Consider the following 19,567-nt stretch of genomic DNA (forward strand, 5'->3'; position numbering starts at 1 on the left):
AGAATCTTTATGGAATCAACCCAGTGTGAACCCCGTCATTGTGACACTGATGTCTATAAAAAAAAATTATATTTTTTTCCTCAATGTCACAATGACGGGGTTCACACTGAGCTAATTCTATAAAGACTCTTTAACTGTCTATCGACTCACCATCACCGTGTTTACTATATAACTGCTGACTTCCAACTTTATGCAAATTGGTAGACGTAGTAATCTTCTTCAGTCCTTGCGTCGACCCACCTCTGTCAACACATCGTTGCGACCATCAATCATTATCTAGAGAAGTATATCTTTCCGCTGTTATCAACAACATTACCGTGAAGAAGCTGGCGACCGGGTCAGTTAGTGAACATAATGGGCGGGCACGATCAAGACACCACTAGCTAAAGTAAGGAAGAGAAATGAAACCGTTCTCCAATCGTTTGTCACCTTACGGCCCATTCTCGTCAGCCTTGCGAGAAGCTGATTCGTTGATCGTTCGGTCACTCGGTAGGGGCAATGTAGGCACAAATTCGTATATGAATACCAATTAGACATATACGCATACATATCTATGCTTTTGACAAAGAAAAAAAAATGTCTTTAGTTGCCGAGCTGGTTGCTTGTAGCAACTATGATAGTTAAAGCCAAACAGACGAGCCAGTTGTTCTAGCCCGAATAGGTCTAATGGCATAACTAGACAGTAGCCATATAGTGTAGCATTTGCAATCGTGCTATAGAAAGCAACAGTCACAAAACCACCATGTTACTCTAACCCAGCAACTGTGTTGTAGACGAAGCAAAAGCGGGCGCCTCACTGACGCGCCGCCAGCTCTTGGTAGCTTACGTCGTATAGTCACCCAGATATGTTTGGTGACTGTGCTTTTGGCATTTTTTGGGTGCCTCGTTTGTTTCGACAACGATTCCCAAAGCAATGACAAGAACAACAACGGCGACAATGATGAGATTTCGGTAATTATTCAGAATCATTGTCTGTCGAGTGCCAGCAATGGCCTGCATGGTTTGCGATCAGCCGCAGAAGGACAGTTAGGTCTTTATCTACAGAGGCGACAGCAGCAGATAGCAGCGAGTCATGCGTCCATGTTATAGCATATCTACACTCCCTACGTGCGCAATCATCCGCGGAATCCCTGTTTAGCAGCTTTCCGCGCTTTTGTATTTACTTCTATCCACCCAAAATTGTTTTTGGGCCACTGTTTGTGTGCCACTGCAGATGATGAGCCAGTACGCTCGTTTATACGGGCAGTCTGCATGTGATGCCTGTCTGGGTGCCATTCATGTTTAGGTAACTGCACTGCTGCAAGTTTAAATACATTTCCACCTGTCCAATTCATAAGAAGGCATATTTAAAATCTAGAACTTTCTAAATGAAAGTAGATAGAAAAATAAATGTTTCTTGTGGGGTTAATAGATATGATAACTAAACGAAGGATAAGCACCTCAAAACATTGTACTACATGTCAGCAGGTTTAGGTTATACTGAGGATTTACCGAGGCCGCTCAGATAATTTTGTAACTGAGTCTCCGTTCAGCCGATGATGTGTGAGCAATTGGTCGCAGTACTTTTATCTATTTGCCTAATAAAAATTACTGGGAATATCCCGCTTAGTAAATGGTGATTCATTACTATGAGCCAAGTAATTTGTATTAAAAAGAGCGTCGTGCGAAGAGACCGCCGACAACACTGATTTATTTACAGAAAAAAATTATCCCTAATCTTCGTTTTAGGAAATTTAATACTGTTTGATTCTTTGCACCATTCTTTGGCAAGGTTTTCGAAAAATGGCTTAAAAATCACATATGAAAAACTTGATTTGTAGGAAAGTTTGGTGCCGTTTTCAGAATTCGGTTGGTATGATGCCTTAGCCTCATGAAGCTACTTCGCTGCACGGATGAGAAATCAATTCGATCTTTTTTATTCAGCACAATTTTTTTCTTAACAGCACAGTATAGAGATTTCTAATAAAGAGAATATTTGACACGTACGTTAATTATACCTAATACCGCAATTCATCCGAATAATAAAGATTTTTCGAAAAACCAACATTTTCCTGAGGTATTTTAGATTGACCAAAAATAATAACACGTGTAATAATGTATAAATGTCTCAAAAGCATTAACAAATGAAATCATTAGTAAAAAAATCAATTTACTCACGAGCCAATTAAGTGGATTTTTTAAGATAAATTAAGTAGTTCTATTATACGAGTTCACTCTAAAATATTATTTTTTATAATTTTCAGAAACAGATTAAAATCTCATATTGATTGAAGCTGGTTATTTTATTTTCACGGAAGCCTTGTGAGCAGATCAAAGCCGCTCTACTTCAATTAACGCGGAAAATTTAGCCAGCGTTAACACATGCGTAGATGTTACGTAATTAGGGCAAACAATAAATGCTCGTGTGGCGTTTGTCATTTCAGGCTTGCGCGTTTAGTGTTTTATACTAAAATCCTTTGCGCATAATGAAAAGACGGGAGCCTAATCATTTAATACTATTTCATTTAATATAGAGTTTTATAATAAAAAGACAGAATAAATAAAAAGTAATTTCGGAGTTCATATACTAATTGAAATTTCTTTTTACATTTCGAAAATGTAACATACACGGCAATAGCTATCGCGTCAAAATACAATTGTTTAAGCTCCGTTACAACTTCACTCAACTATACTACCTTGTCTAGTTCAATAGAAGGAAAACTACTGAACGCAGAACTTACGTAGTGACTTCCGCGAGCTATCAACATAAGCATATTTGGAAGTAACTATAACTCTATGCCCACTGTATCTAAAACCATCGTTTTAGTAAGATTTACTAGTCTGCCCGTTAAGTAAAGTTACATAAAATTTTCATGGGAATGATTTCAGGCTCTTCCGACAAATGCATCTCCCAGGCTTGTGTATTTCAATTTTGAATGTACGCGGGAAACCTCCACCTACGTAGGAAAATCAAACAGTAATGCTCCTTCGTATAAGCATTTGTAGATTGAGCACTAAGATACTTAACGTGCTGCTGTGCATAAGCATTTTGGTTGCAGTGGTCTTAGCGAATCTATAAGTCGCAGTACAATATTCCTGAGTACTTGACAGGTCGAATATAGCCAAAACTTATTATGAGCGCTACATTTTACGAAATTGGCTCAATTTTTGTTAAAAAAGGGTTACTCTCGTAAGCTCCAATTAGGGTAACTGCATTTATATTAAGTGCCGGACTATACTGAATGTTCAGGATGAACTCAGTAAAAGTTAAGCTTATTTTGTCGTGGAACACTGCTTATACAATTCGATTACGGATTGATTATTTTGTCAAGAATCCAATTTATCGACTACAAAGGATAGCAAGAATCGGTGCTGCATATTATATCCTGCAGTGCCACAGGCTATGACCTTCCAAAGGTTTTTTCGGTTGTCAGCATTTGATATTTTTGTCGGGACGCAGATGTAAATACTGATAATTCGTCTTTTCTCGATAGCCTTTTCGGTTCTGTTTTGTGATTTTGTATAACACTTACCTCCGAGGGATAGAGTGGGTCAAGAGACGAGAGACCAACGATAGCGGAGAACAAAACTAACGGTGTCACCCACATGATGCAGAGTTTGATACAAGTTCACTTTTTTCTTATTCGTATGTCGGCGGATGTTACAGCAGTCCTACATTCACTAATACCGATAACGCGTACGTCGTCTATGATAGTAACGCGTTGCCGCCTTTGTTCTTCGGGTCTATTTTTTCTGCTAACAAATAACTTCAAACTATGATTATTTAGGCAATAACTTTTTACGTTTAGCGAAACAGGTAAGCAGACGAGAGAGCTTGCTCTATGCGTCGACCGGCTGACAATATTCGCCTTGAGCTTCTTGTTCTTGGACACTCCCCGAACAGCTTTAAGCGGGGTTTTTCACGGAGAACGATCGCTCTCCCAATATTATCCGTGTCCCTTTGTGCCGAGTACGGCGGCCAGCCAGCAAGCCGGCCAGGCAGGCATCGAGCGCTAGCTAGCGCTCGAGGTCTCCCGCCAAGACGACGCGGCGGCACGCACCTATACCGCTAGGTTCGCTGCCGCCGCTGTCGCCATCATGGCTCCCGTCTCTAGCGGTGATTTTGCTCACTACTCTCACTTGGTTTTCGCCTCAGTGACACATCGCTACAATCAACGCGTGTCGCCGTTATTTTAGTGTCTGTCGCTTGCATAGCAAACACATTAGCGTCGCCTTGCGCAGTCGTCACCCGCCCCTGTTACCGGCGTCACTCACGCGGCGGCCACTGGCGACATGAGCACACGACCATGACTGTCCCTTCAGAAGTAGTTGCAGGACAGACAACAAGAAAAAATGGACTGGAAAACAAAAGAAACAGGAAAAGCAAAAGATTGACCGGCTAGGAGGAGGAACGGCTGGTGGCGTGCACCAACAGTAACTAGGAAAGCAGCAGCAGCAATAGAATCTTGAAAAATGTGCGGAATAAAAGGAACTGACAGAATGATGAACCAATTATTAATGGAAAAGTAAAATTGTATGAAGGATTAGAAACAGGGATCTCCAGGCTGCTGACATTATACTTGTGCGTTTCCTCTGGAGCCGCCTCACCGAACTCAGTGACAGTTTTCTTTGGAAGAGAGTCAGCGCAGGAGTGAATGCGATCGAGTGATACCGATACGTAGTTTCGGGCCAATAGTAACTGTCGCATACAGGAAACACACGAGGACGGCAACGACCCCACTGCGAACGCCACCAATGGTCCTGGCAACGTCAACAAGAACCGATAATGGAGACGCGTTCTTTAAAACTTATTGCTCGTATGTATCATCATACTCCGCGAGCCTGATGTAGGCAACTTCATGCACAAAATATGTGCAATAATACATGGAATAACAGATAGAAATAGAAAATATACAGACTGATATATAAAAGGAATACATACGTATGTGAAACTATGGATGATAAAAAAAATATTACATTTTATGTATCCCGTGTTTGCTCGACAGTCTATCAGGCTGCTAACAAATTCATTACACACTAATACATCCAATCCATACACTCTAAAGCGCAAAAGATCCCGACTGACCATCTTAAGTCTACCGCGAGGATACAGAAACGCAGTCGTTTCGACCTGACATCAGGTTACTGAATACCAAATTTGGGACTAATGCATTTGATAAATTGTCTATAAAAGTCTAAATTAAAGCATAGTGCGTGCCACGTGGGATAAGCTCATGGATGAACCATCTATCGTCCCACTGGACGGAAGTAGGCTAGCTAATATATCTTCTTCAGCTACAAGCTTTACATACGAAACTAAGAGCTTGCTCAGTTATGAAAATGTACGAGTGGGGCGAGATCTTGCACATTATTTAATCTACGTTTTTTAATTTCGTGCAAGCTTCTGCAGCATCTGTCTACTACGGTGAAGAACACTCCCTTCTTTGTATGGCTGTGAAGAAATCGGGCTGTCACCGAGAAGAGCTCTTCAGGCAAAAAGCGGGCTAGCATATTATAAGATAAGCTAATATTATAAGCAACACATTCTATATTGTTACATGGTGAACAAAGGGGCCTGGCTGGCCCTAATCGCCACGTTACTTCTCACTGGGTACCTTTATTACCGGCCCCATTCATTATATTACCAACGTTCTCACGAAAACTGGAAAGAGTATCGTAGAAGTTGGTAACAGTCAAACGAGTTTTTTTCCTTTACGATGGACACATTGGTTAGCTAGCCTAGCATGCGCGGTTCTAATTTTCTGTTCTGAAAGTTGTCTCGAATGGAACATTTCTCAAGGATTTCCATTTCGACAAAAATCACTTATGGAAGCAAAAGGTATGCATAGAAGAAGACTAACATATGCGCGCTTATCATCCTGTCACCGAGCTTGTGGATGCGACAGTGGCAATGACATCGTTCCATAAATAATAATAATTTAGACTAAACATACCACGCATGTCAATGTAACTTAGATTATTGTCAATAAACTTATTTTCTTTCTTGTTAAAATGTGTTTGTGGTAATGACATGAGTGAAGACATCGTTGAATATATGGTTAAATATATGGTTACATATATTTATTGATAGCTGTTTACAAAGTGATATTGCTTGGAAAGGAATACACACTCGCTTTTTGGAAGTCCTGTCCTTATTATACTTCAGAAACGACCTCGATCGGAAAACTGTGTGTCGAAGACAATAATAAACGCACTAAAATATCTCCATGTTACCCTCTAAAATAAGTTTCTTGAGATCGGTTTTCGCGAATTTTCCGGAGTCCGTTTTCGGCAATTCCTTTGCAAAAAATACCCCTCCATAAAGATGCTTGTAGACAGAAAACTCCTCTGTGAAAAGCAAATAAACTATTAATGACTCATAAACTATTAATGACTCATTATCATCACTCATGTGCCTTCAACTAGGTATCAACGAACTTATTCTTTCAAGGCTTCTTGTAAAACTTCATAGACTTGTGGATACAATAGCACGTTGGCTGTATAAAGCCTATCTATGATTCCGTAGCCATTTAAGCGATAAATCTTAAAATAAAACTAATTAGTAAACGACGCAAGTATAACTGTCGGCTTGTTCTACCTTTAACCATGTCTGCTATCTGCTTTCTTAGTTCGTCCGAAGGCTCCACTTCATCCTTGAGTACCACGTAAGCAGCCGGTGCTTCACCAACTTTATCATCCGGCAAGCCGATAATGGCCACCTCCCTGTTATTCATAAAATGTCAGATTTAGCACCTCTAAGTGTTTAATCGATCGTACTCGAATTAATGGAAGGTTAGGCTAACCACTCATTATTAAGTTTTAATCTGAGTCTCGATTCCCAGCGTCTGGTTATTAGCCCCTGAATAATTATAGAAGATATGTATACGAACATGGCTACAAACCGCTGTAGACATATTAAGAAATTTTATGGAAGTTTCTCTAAGTCACCCGTTCATACTTGATACTCTCATGGCTGCTAATAAGGAAATCTTCAAGTTCAGCTGGCGCAAGCTGATTATCCATGCACTTGATCATTTGCTTGATACGCTCTAAAATAAAGTACACTCCTTGTTCGTCCACATAACCGCAATCCCCTACAAAAAACATTTATAAAATGAACGCTTAAACAAAAAAGCTTTCTAGCGATTAAAAAAAGGGATGACATCCGTTTGCTGCTAACAGAAAGCTCTCAATACGTTTTTACGTACGAATAAATTACAGTTTAGTGAATGCTGACATAAAAGTGCATTTATTATATATATGTATATATATATACCAGGCTTGAGACGCATCCTGTAATGAGCCCAAGAATCATTGGACACATGTGTACCTGTCATGAGCCAACCATTAACAATGGTTTCAGATGTAGCTTCGGGATTTTTATCATATCCCTTCATGTTGCACGGAGCTCTGATGGCGATTTCTCCTTTCTCATTTGGGCTAAGGGCATTTCCTTCGCTATCTACAATCTTCATTTCGACGCCGGGCATAGGCAAACCTATGGAGGTTATCCATTTTTCTTGATCGGGAGTTGCACAAACAAGGAGAGACTCGGACATCCCGAAGACTATAATACGACACAACCAATACAGCTTGTTAAGAGGGTGCAACTATACACAAGTGATCTTTTTCTTAGAAAGCAACACAATCTTTTTTGGGCCTTTCTGATTTTTTAGGTATCAACATTGGGGCATTCTAACGGTTAAATTAAAGTTTTCAGAGTACATTTCTATGACTGACGGCGAGGGCCAGAAACATCAAATTGTTGAAGGCTTAACCAGGAAGGAAAGGTATTTTTTGGAAGACGAAAGATGCTAGCAATATGTCAACAATGCTGAGGGGATGCGTGTGGAGCATGCGTGGCTACGAAACCGAACGCGCGCATCTCGTGGCTTCTGTAGCGGAGTCCTAGAAGCCTCAAGAGCCAGAAGCTGCGAAGCACTTCTGGCAAAGGGTAGACCCTTGAGAAATCCTCAGTTTTAGTAGTAGAGTTACGATTGTATAATGTTTAATATTTCTGTAAAGTTCCCTAGAAACGAAATGGTAGGAATTCATTTCAGTATCAAGTTCCGTCATTATTTGAAAGATTTAAAAGAACCACACTGAAGATGCATAGATTCATATTGATTCAGTGTCTTTTAAACAAATATCTTTTCGTTCAAGGGCCAGGCCGCCTTAAAAGCTTGACTAATTCATTCACTAGGTATCTTACCCGTAATCGCATATGAGTTAGTGAACTTTTTCACTGCAGTCTTATCTCGTAAAGAATCGTTGCTATCGTTTTTACGCGGACTTCGCTTTCTGCCTAAATTAACCGTTTAGGATTAGTGGACCCCCAAATGATATATTTATTAAGCTGAGTTCTGAATTATCCAGCTGAATAGTTTCGATAGTAAAAAGTGATTATATACAACATGTAAGCCTATAGATCAACTAGACATTAAGAAAAATATTTTGTACCTAAAAGGTCATACTCAACCGATACGGTAACAGTCAAGATTAAGCAGTGAAAGAAACTCCTTCGACCAAGACACGCTTACGACGCCACCACCAACAAGAACAGTTTTGAGTGTACTACAGCCACCAGGGTTGATTTTCAGTAAGTCGATCATCGCTTTTAGCACGACCGGCATGGCTATTAAGAATGTCACCTAAAATGATCGAGCACAAAATGTATAGGTTATCTAAGTAAAATTTATATGAGATAATACTTAGTGATCATTTTATGCAGAACCTCTAACACTGAAGAACATATGTTTCTAAAAGCTAAAATTTCCCGATTTTATAACCGCTATAGAGAACAATCCACTTAATTAGGATAACATTCGTTATTGAAATTGATTACTCTGTGTACAAGTTTCGAAAACTGCACACTGAATATATACGAAATTTTCTAGGGGACCGCTCATAATAGATATTGAATCGCCACATAAAATCAATGAAAACTAATTTTTATCAGTTCTTGCTAGAGTTCAAGATTGTTTTTATCGCTAAATCGACCATGTGGGGCTTCGTTGTATATTGAACTAGATTCATTAAAGCTAACTCAGTTACCATTTTGACGGCCCACTAGATCCTTAACATTGACGGTAGAACTCTTACGTTCTACATTTTGAGCGAAAACTTTATTTCCTATAGCCGAGTTCCGAAGGCATTGCATACACTTCGGCGTAAAATGGCGTTTATACGACAGTATTTATGCACTGCTAAGCCGTAAAAGTATGACTCATAAAAATTAGAATAATACATTTGGTGAGAATAGGATGCTTTGTATTTCTATATTTTATAATCTTCCGAAGCATGATTTACCTATGCCCCCGTCAGTCGTATACTAGGCAAATCTACTACGAAGTACGCTACTTGCCCTGTGCGTGTCACATATTCGAACGCAATCTCGAAGGTCGCGTTTGACGTCGCCGATAATGCTGGTAGCACCTACGTTAAGCGCAAGCTGAAGGCTCAGATTTCCCGATATGTGACTCAGTGGGCCCCATTGAAAACAAACGTCAGTCGAGCGAATCACGTTACTTCCTGATGGACTACGAGCAAGCGTCAACGAGATACGAATTTATCAATTTTTTCGCTATCGACATATGATTCTAGCACGCTTTTTCAATCGTATAGCGTCGGCCGTTTATGAGGGTAGACTTACCCGTAAATTTTTACGGTACCCAATTCGTAAGCGACGCGTTCATATGATATATTATATAATCATAAGCATTTTTTTATTTTCTAGAAAATCAGTGTGAAAGAAGCACGCATCCCATAGACTGGTCGTGCTGGCACGACCGTTTGAGACGCCATAGCAAACATATAATCAGCACATCCTTGCACAAATACATGCTAGGTGTCAAGACATGGGGCAAAACTAAGCCTCCAAAGTCCAAGAAAATAACAGATACTATTTTGTCAGCTAACTTTGAAAGCTGACCATTATTTTTTAATAAAAATCTTTGACTTATTGTATTATTTACATTATCCCAATATAAAAGGCTGTTACAGGAGAATCCGGCTGAAATCAGGGTTGCATAATCTTTCAACTACCCGCCGCTAGCAGATGAAACTCGGCTCTCCTCTTCTATAAACGTGTGAGTGACCGGTTGAGTTTACTCCAGAATAAATTAGTTCAGGGAGAAAAATACCTTTTAGTCTTAAAAGACAACATCCAGCGGTAAAACTTTCATTGCCCAAAAGTCGCAGCGCAATTTTAGTAGTTTATTGGAAATTGGTGTAGACATTAGGCGAGGAAGCCTTAGGTAAAAGTACAGTATGTAAGTAGTGCAAACGCTTCAACAACGGAGAATGGAATGTTGAAGACCAGCAAGGGGGACTAGTTGTCGAAACCTGAAAAATAAGAACAAATCGCCGCAATTGAGAAAGATTCTCACGAAAACAGAGTTTAGAGTCTGAGCGTTCAGAGACCAAACTGGCGTCTCACATGTAACGTGTTGCCAAATTATGCAACTCGACTAGTGAAAATGCGGTAACTGATTAAAAATGGATCTCCTGCAAATTGACTCTGGGCCAGTTGGAAATAGATGTGGTGTATTTCACGTGTAATTCGCAGAACTTCAGTCAATAAAAACCCCGCCTGCAATCATCGTAAACGAGGCATTGACCCTTACCGCCAGCCAAAGAGGGACGCGGCAATAGAATCGTATCGCTCTGAAGAGAAATCGGGTTTAGTAGTAGTATCAAGTAGGTTCGAGCGAAAAACAATTTTAGGCCTCGCAATGTACAGCAGAAGGATCTGCTGTAATCAAACACTTCCCGAAAGTATAATGAATATAAAATAAAAAAAAATAATCAATGCAGTCTGCTATCTCAAGAGACTTATTACCCAGTAGCACGGCAGTCGAAAGCGCATAGGTGTACTTGCTGCTAACGCCGCATCTTATCGTCGTACCTCGGTTACCTTGGGATTCAGCGAAATGCTATTCAGTCCGCTTACTGTCGATCGAAGTCCGTGTAATTATAGGATGTTCAATACTTTAAGAGGCGCAGCTGGCAAGCAAGCATATCCAGTCATCGATTTACTTCAAGAAGTCATAGATAGAGGAGTTATATATGAGAACGCGAATGGTAGATATATGGTTGTCCAGAATCGAATGAGCGTTGAGTATGTAAAAAATTAAAGAGATTGCCTCTAACACGTATTAAAAAAATATATATAAAAAATCATCATTCTATGCTAACTAGTTTAAAAGATATTCGATTTTTTAGTCTGCCGGTTTCGCTTTTAACAACCTAATTGTAAGTTATCGAAGAAGTATTAATCGTTTTTTAGTCAAAATTAAAGCAAATATTTTTTATATTATAAGATAATACCTCTAAACTAAATGTGCGCCCTTTTGATCGGTGACGTTTTACCGTTTTTCTGGTAGCAATATAATCCCATTTCTGTGGTTGCTTGGCGAAAAACTGTGATTGTATTCTTCCATCGAACTTTTCATTAAAACTATTAATAACGCTCTGCAGAGGCCTAAAGAGATGACAGGCCGGTGGTGCGATGGAAAATCCGAACTCTACGGCGGTGACATAGAAATTTTCCATCCGAAGTGCCTCCATTTTTTTGAGTAGCTCAGGATGTATGTCGTTTAGTAGTGTCATAGTGGAAGGCAAAGCCTCTTCTGTTCATTAAGGCCAGTCGACTCTTTCAATGGCTTGTTGTAAATCTGTTAGTTATTAACAGCAGGCGGAATACTACGAATGAATCGTTTTACCAAACGACAGCAGGAAGTCATAATACACGACTCCTTTCCAATCCTACCAACTGCATTGCATCACCCTATTTGGCGTCATTCTGGAGTTTACCACAGATTGTGAAGCACATTCTCCATTATCCACTAACGCATCTTAACCACTAACAGTATAAATTCGTTTATGGCCTGAATACCAGTTCTATCTTTATTGCCATAGAACTGTAACGTAAAGCATTTTTTCACAAGGCGCTTCACTTTAAGAATAAAAATATTTAGAACAATCTTAACACATCTACTGCTGCCGAATTTGCTACTAACGTCAACTTAACACGGTATTATCTGCAACAAGTGACCTTGAGGTTTTTGTATATATATATATATATATCCCGAGTTTAAGTCGCACGGATCTTTGAGGACAAAATGCTTGACAATAAAGGCTGTACCCTGTTATCCTGAATTGTGCGATGAATCCGCTATGGGTGTGCAGCACACCTTTAGGTAGGCCAGTTGTACCCGACGTGAATACTATCAGCACCTGAATATCACAATAAAATACTCAAGATCTAGTTGTACCATTTTCGACTCATCTTCATACATCTTCACTCATATAATAAAAATACGTATATCGGTTTAGAAGTAAAATAAGCAATCGAGGCGCGTAGTATCTATCGAGCTCAACTTAATTTTTAGGTTAACACGACTAGGGTGCTATAGAAGATATTCATGATTAATGGCTAGCTTAATTAAACATTTAACTGCTTTTCGAGTATTATTAGAGCACGCAAAGTTTAAACGTTATCCGCTGGGGGTTATTGCTAAGACATAGGTGTGCGTGACAACTCACTTCGTCTTCACTCGGGTCAACGTCATCTGGTACCCTGAAACAGGCTCTGCGCTTTAATAGATCCTCCATAGTGGCTGCGATACGTAGATCGGTGGCAGGCGAACCCATATTAGCCACCACAACTTTCTAATAATTTCACGAATAAAAGAACAACAAAGTTGCAAGAGACGAAGCTTCAAAATCGGATTACCGATATCGATGTCTGTACAAAAATTGTTACCGCAGCGTAAACACACGTACAAAGAGATCACCCGCAAATGTTTGCCCATGAAGCTAGTAGTAAAAATCAACGAGAAATGTTAAACAGCTTTTTGCGACAGTCAAAAATAAACTATGATTGCATCAGTTAATTGAAGCCTTGGTTTTCGCAGATGTCAGTAGCATTAAGTGCTTGACCTTACTTATATTGACCGGATGTTAATATCCAAAACTCATTTAATCATTTCTGGATCGAGCAAAATTTACCAGATTCGTTCGATATCCCATCCCAGCGATCACCCACTATTTCAATAGTAGAGTAGATTGGTTTGTAAACACAAGTTGCTTGTGAATTTCAGCCTAATATAAACCCGTCTTGTTTCTTTGAGGGTTGATTTTGGAAAAATTAAGTGCCACTATTACTATTTTATTGCCGTTTTGCATTTTGCAAATTACTGTACGCTGGACGAAAATACCTAATTTTAGTGAAAATACGTATCAAAAAGTGTGAATGGATGAGTCTAATTGGTAATCTATTGAACATCAACCCTATCGTACAGGTAAAAGGTTGCTTTTCAAGCGTATTTATGCATGTTTAACTTCAGCCCATCTATTATTGATTCTAATAAGTTTAATTATCAAATGTGTTCATTGAAATTAGTCTCACCCGAACCATTGGAAGTTGATCGAGTGATTGCAGTACTACATTATAGCATGCTTTATCGGTTATGATAAATTCGACATCCGCCGCAGTACATTGATACACCATCTCGCCTGAAATGTCAATGAACGTAACTGAAGAACCACGCCTTTTTGTAGCGTACACGAAATCACGAAGCAACAACACTCGCCTTAATACCCTATATATATGTATATATATATATATATATATAAATGCTGACTCACTATAAAACCGAACTAATTAAGGTTATGGTATTCAGCCTATTGCTGTTATTGTTATAGTACTAAGATATCGACTACAGACGTAAAACGCGCAACCACCGACTAGATCTAATTCGGCTAAGTCGATTATTTTTTTAAGCCTTACGACTATCGGCAGTAAAGCTTGTTGGATTTTAACAGAAAACAGGATTGTAGCGTAATCAAACTGGCCAAAGGCAGTCTGCCGCCTGTATATATCCAGTGGGCCACCTTCACAATAGCTACTATTGGTATAACTGAGCTATAAGCTTGTACTGACAAGCGTCAACTAAATCGTCTTACTTACGAACGGTAAAGCTAGTCTTGCATGCAACAGTGGTTGCATTCAAAAATTCTAGTGCTAAAAGAGCAAGAACAGACTGCATCGAATTATCGGCATGAAGCGCTACCCGTTGACGAGCTGTAACCCCGATGGCAGACAAAGCTCCAGCTAACTGAGACACTGTTTCCAGAAGCTCCGAATAAGTCAGTAAGTCACCGGTTACGTGGTCCACCTGTGGATTGTTTTCTTGGTCATTTTACTGTGCTAAATGTTTTTGAGACTAAACTAAAATGTTAAATTAAACTAAAATGAGAATTTTACCATGCTATACTTTTTCGTTATTAATTAGGAACATATAAACACTCACTATAATAGGTCCACGGGCATTTACTCGAATTTTTCGATGCAAACAATTGTAGCGCGCTGTTCAAGGCTTTGAGCTATTCGTAGAGAATAGTATATACGTAGAGCCTATTCCTATGATGTGGTTGTAACACCGAATTAGGAAGCAGACGCCGGATCTTTGAGGGTTAGTTTTGACTATTAGAATATGTTCAGAGATAGTCTCTTATACTGGGAAATGCTTGTGTGATAGGTCTCTTGTATTAGACTCATGACGTATACGATACCAAAAAATCCTAATCGTTTCATACCTGAGCGATGAACAACCTCATCTACCAGCGCATTTGTAATGACTTTTAATACTACATACCAGGGCAGTCTTGTCACCATAGTAAGTCCATCTTGCCCGATAATGGTCACACAATGAACCGTCTCCAAGACTAAAGGTATCCACATCGTCTAAGGCCATTTTGTCCACCGGCATCTCAATGACATTCTCCTTGGCTCCACAAAAGCAAAACAGGTTCATCATCGTTCGTCTCGGCAAAACAGGTTCTTGTTGTGTCTTACTGAAGTAGAGACATAGTCATTAATACATTGGCAAGCGTGTATTAACCGACTTTGTTGAAAACACCTTTCTTTACTCACGAAGAGAATATTAGATGGTGGTTGTTATGCCTTTACTTTTTTGTCTGACCTTGTATTAGATGTGTATGCTATGCAGCTAAAATCATTAGCTTTCATGGAATCATTAACCCATTGATCATTGGAAGCACTGGAAGGCCTTCTGTAAGCCAAGTCACCTAAGTTTGTAAAAAAAAAAAATGCACGCTAACTGCTTGTTACAAGTTTTTTACTTGAGAAGTTGAAATCTGAGGACCTCCAAAGATCCGAGAGCGAAATGGGTCCTCGTTAAATCCGCTGCGCGCACCCTCACCACTCTCTCTCTTCCCATCCAAACGTTGTCAAATCGAAGTCTATTAGCATTTCGACAACAATAGCTAATGAAGTGCTCCAAATAGTAGTCACATCAATATGTCACTGCTAGAATAATAAAACATACTTGATTTATTGCCTCTTCGTTAACGAACAACACATGCTCATGGATAGGCTCGTTTCATAGCAGACTATCCGGCAATATGAACTGGCAAAATTGACATTTTGTCGATTAGTCCTAGTCATATAACTTCAAGTTACATAGATGTTCACTAAAGCGAGATAGATAGCTTTATTATAAAGTTATATAGATGTCCACTTGAATGATTATCCTAGTCTGGTCGATAAAATACTCGTGCTTATACGACGGTTGTGTGCGAGACATCAAAATAAGTTTAATAGCCTTTAGTTTAATAGGCTCGTTTTTAAAATAGACAATAGATTCCATCTGGTTTAATCACAAGAACTGTGGCGCTTTATGTTCATGGGTGAAAGCCAGCGTAGCTTGTATACACCACAAAGACTTATATTCCTTCGCGTATACACTAAATTCTCTATGGAACGTACTTGGCACTGATAGAGGATGCCTGTCGAAAGATTATTTTCTGTATGAAGTTAGCACTAACGACTCACAGTCATCTAATTTATCCGCTATTTCTAAATCGTGTAAGCGTTTCTATGTGTTTTGGCAAGCGCAGGTCAAACGAAACCAATGTAGACTACGTTCTGTAGAAGGACACCCCAGCTTCAGCACAAATTCAAAGCCAACTGATAATGGAAAATCCATTTGGCTTTATCGTGGGCCGAGTCTCAAAAAACTACGATCTCCCAAGCTCGTTTGCAAGTATTTCGAAAACTGTACCCCGTTGAGAAAGGTAGAAGGGACATGTATGGTTGAGAGTCTCTGAGCAGAAGTGTATTTACATGGATGAAATACGGGAATTATTGATTGCAACAGAAATAAGCCAGCAGAAGCAACGTATAACTTACCGTAATATTAAAGTTTCACGAATACTATTATAAGAATATGCAAACATAGAAGAACACACCTTAAACATTTTTCAATTTATTTATATGTTAAAAAAAAAATACTCCGTAAGCTTTTATAGCTAACATGGAGGTCATTACCGTAGCTTTAATAAAATTAAATTCGCGTTAGCTTTTTTTATTCTATTTTACTCTGACGTTGTCGGGTTTAAGTTCTGTATTCGTTGACTTCTAAAGGGATTTCGTTTCCACCCGCTGCTTTTCAAATCGCCATTTATACCTCCGAAGGGTCCCACCCATTAGTCAGACTATGATACGGACAGTCGATCGCCGCTCCTTGATTTCGCACATTTTTTGTTGCATAAATATTATATACATTTTTAAATGAAGTCGGAACAGGCTTTTTCCTGGCTCTGAAGTATAACAGACTTTCAGAAAATTACTCAACCCAATTTTCGTGCAATCAGAAAATAAAAGAATGAACATATTTACAACGTATATCGTCCCAATTTTCGTGCAATCAGAAAATAAAAGAATAAACATATTTACAACGTATATCGTCATTTACATGGATTTGTATTATATAACCTAGTGTCAGTGGACGAATGCATCACCGTAATTACTGATAACAGTAATTTACGGTAGAAAATATGGGGTCGGTACAAAATATTCATCCTGACCTGTTTTATTATTAGGTCACAGCAGATATATTAGTCTAATTAAATAAGTACAGCTCCGGTTGTAGCAAGGCCATTAAAAGTGATGGCAACGTTTTAACACTTTTATGGGGTGAATGAAATAAAATACTTTTCTAGGAAACTACATTTATAGAGCGTTCTAGCCTGTGCGATTCGCTTTCGTTTTTACTTATTGTTTATTTCTGTTCTGCGCCTTACTATATTTAGATTAAATGTACGGAATAGAAAGATGAAAGACTAAGTAGATATACTCAAGAATAATAAATAATAAAACTCAAGCATTACAAATAATGATAAGCGTGTTAGTGATAAATGTGATGTATTCGTCTGTGAACTTATTTGGCTTACGTATTGGTTGGTGGCGATGAAAAAGTTGTTGTGGCCATTGATCTTGTCAGCTAGGCTCCCTTATCGCGTAACCTATCGTTTTACTAATTAACCGAAACGCTCGCATTCTCTGTCTACAACGAAAACTCTATGATGCATCATTAGAGTTTATTGTAAGCCCTTGTTACTTTCCAACAACATGGGCCCTGCCCCCTCCCCCCCCCCTGCGCAGCGACGTCTAAGGTCAGTTTTATTCTTCACGGCTACTACCTACGTTATGAAAACAGTCTATCTAATCCGCTATCACTGCCCAAAATAGCTCCAACGTAGTATTTTTAATCGCCAATACACAGGCTGTCTATAGCATTGCGGGAACCTGTAGACTCCTTGCTGGTATCCGCGTAGGTCGTCACTTAGCAGCATGACGAACATACGAACCAGTAAGTATCTAAGGGCAGGAGAAGCGTACCTGTGGTACATTAGTGGATACATGCTTTTGCCATATTTGTTTTCATACCTCTAAAACGATTCGATAATGCAGATACGAAAAAAGTGAAAGAGAAGGACAAAAGAGAATCAGGACATCGAGCACTGACATTTCGCAAGAATCCGGTTGCTAAACGTTATTAAAGAGCTCATTTTTTTTTTTTATCTTCATACTCACAAAACGCTATCCTAAGCGATTACAATTGGGGTTCCACATTTGGACAAATATTTAAGCGGCAAAATATTCAAAAGGCCACCTGCAGTTAACTAACCCGAGCCCTGTGCTGTTTAGTATTCTATGGTAATAAACTTACGATATCTGCGCATCCTTAGACTAAGCAAAACTGTTCGCAGTGTCTAACGCAACAGCTATGTTGACATCGACTAGTCAGTCTAGAGGGACGCTTGCGTGTATCTGCTCTTTAAAGACACCGAGCAATTAGTGGAGTTTTGATACAAGGCTATTTTGATTAAATTCAGTACGTATTGTTGTTACTCATTGATTGGTGCGTCGGGAACCGACGTTCACTTAGGCTCACTGCTTGAAAACTGTCGTGTCTCAAAAGTACAAAAACCTTGCAGTAGTAGTATACAGACGCTGTTGTCTCCGCCATTCTGAGTGAAGTTGTGGGTTACCTCGATGCTTACGAATCAAAGATATTTGCATTACCACAGTTACGTCAGATATTCCTTAATCATGATATGATTTAATCTTTATTTGAGAACATTTGCTGTCCGTTGAAAGAACGATAGAAGGTTATCAGTAAATACTACACCTAGACGTTAATGTCACTTGCGCCATCTTTTCTTAAAATGGGAAGGTTTAGATCTACGCATGAATAAATAATTCGAAGAAGAAACTATCTTTTTTCAAGTTTCAAGAAGTTCAAGAGGAATTTTTGTGGGTTCACTGTTATATCAAAGGCCAAATTGGCATCTTCAAATTATGGACACAAACGTACTTAATCTTCAGCAAACATTTAAGAACATCGAGCGCCAAAGCATCATCACTCATAACTCAGAGCTAAAAATATTATCGTAATGAAAGGCTAATGTTCCAGAAAAACTTTCACGATAATTGTTGGCACGCTCGTATATGTAGAAGTACAGCATTAAGAACCCTAGTTTTTCTCGCATCAACTATATTAGGAATACGCTCCGAGTTCAGAATCTTCCTTTGTACATTAAAAAAAAAACTCCAAATATATTAATGAAAAATGAGAAAGACGAGAAAGATAGTTGTACAAGATCCAGTAATATCAACCTGGTGATCTCTCTTACTCTGGCATTCCTTCGCGCTTAAAATAACACAAAAATAATCCGAAATATAAAATTGCGACAAGTACCTGTCAGTACCGTTATAGAGAGTCCAATTGTAGTCTCGAATGTTTTTACACCTCAGAACAATTATGGATAGTAACACCGCCAACGAACACTTACCTATGCACCCAGTAATCTTTATGTAGATTACATGAGAGATCGAATGATTCGAGTTTATTTATTGGATACCATCGTTAGGTTTTCTATCAGATAGCTGACTGCTAGCACAGAAGAAAGTGTGTCCCTCAAATTTATCACGCGTACAGGTTACGCACTATTACATCATCAAGTCATGTAGACTGTCTAGGATTCTCCTATGTCGCCATAAATCACATTTGTCTTTGGAGAAAACCACTTGATCAATTTTGCTTGGTAAGGACTGTGATAGCACAGACGCGGCTCTTTAGCACACATTGAGAATGACCGCCTAATTGCATCAGTGGCCTACTGCGATGTATACATTGGCATTATTGATCGACGTAACCTCTTAGGCTAGAACTTTCCAACAAAGAGCTCGTGATTTATTTACAACTAAAGATGCTGA

The 19,567-nt window shown here is 39.1% G+C and overlaps 2 protein-coding genes across 10 annotated transcripts in view; both read right to left on the reverse strand.

Annotated features, from left to right (window-relative positions):
• LOC147758552 (uncharacterized) overlaps window positions 1–4,007 on the reverse strand; it is an 8,220-nt gene extending 4,213 nt beyond the window's left edge. The window contains exon 1 of one of the 2 annotated variants that reach the window (XM_086973771.1): window positions 3,513–4,007. In XM_086973771.1, the coding sequence (XP_086829897.1) occupies window positions 3,513–3,587 (75 nt within the window). In that variant the 5' untranslated portion in view covers window positions 3,588–4,007. Of the gene's footprint in view, window positions 1–150; window positions 666–3,512 lie in introns of those variants that run through there. The other variant, XM_086973774.1, reaches the window with a different exon arrangement.
• Window positions 4,008–6,033: 2,026 nt separating this feature from the next.
• LOC111243478 (uncharacterized) lies at window positions 6,034–19,282 on the reverse strand. 8 transcript variants are annotated; one of them, XM_086993896.1, is made up of 12 exons: window positions 19,144–19,282; window positions 14,640–14,838; window positions 13,952–14,159; window positions 13,391–13,497; window positions 12,526–12,651; window positions 12,125–12,216; window positions 9,344–9,518; window positions 8,459–8,630; window positions 7,310–7,546; window positions 6,938–7,073; window positions 6,578–6,702; window positions 6,034–6,327 (listed from the first exon to the last, which is right to left on the reverse strand). In XM_086993896.1, exons 2-12 carry the CDS (start codon window positions 14,799–14,801, stop codon window positions 6,194–6,196), a joined length of 1,674 nt encoding a protein of 557 aa, XP_086850022.1. In that variant the 5' UTR covers window positions 14,802–14,838; window positions 19,144–19,282; the 3' UTR covers window positions 6,034–6,193. The 8 variants fall into 8 exon arrangements, with proteins under 8 accessions (XP_086850022.1, XP_086850016.1, XP_086850013.1 ...); XM_086993890.1 differs by lacking the exon at window positions 19,144–19,282 and adding an exon at window positions 17,239–19,046; XM_086993887.1 differs by lacking the exon at window positions 19,144–19,282 and adding an exon at window positions 15,127–19,046 and having other exon boundaries at window positions 13,397–13,497.
• Window positions 19,283–19,567: the final 285 nt, after the last annotated feature.

This window comes from Varroa destructor, unplaced genomic scaffold (assembly GCF_002443255.2).
Source record: "Varroa destructor unplaced genomic scaffold, Vdes_3.0 BEIS01000001.1, whole genome shotgun sequence".
NCBI lineage: Eukaryota > Metazoa > Arthropoda > Arachnida > Mesostigmata > Varroidae > Varroa > Varroa destructor.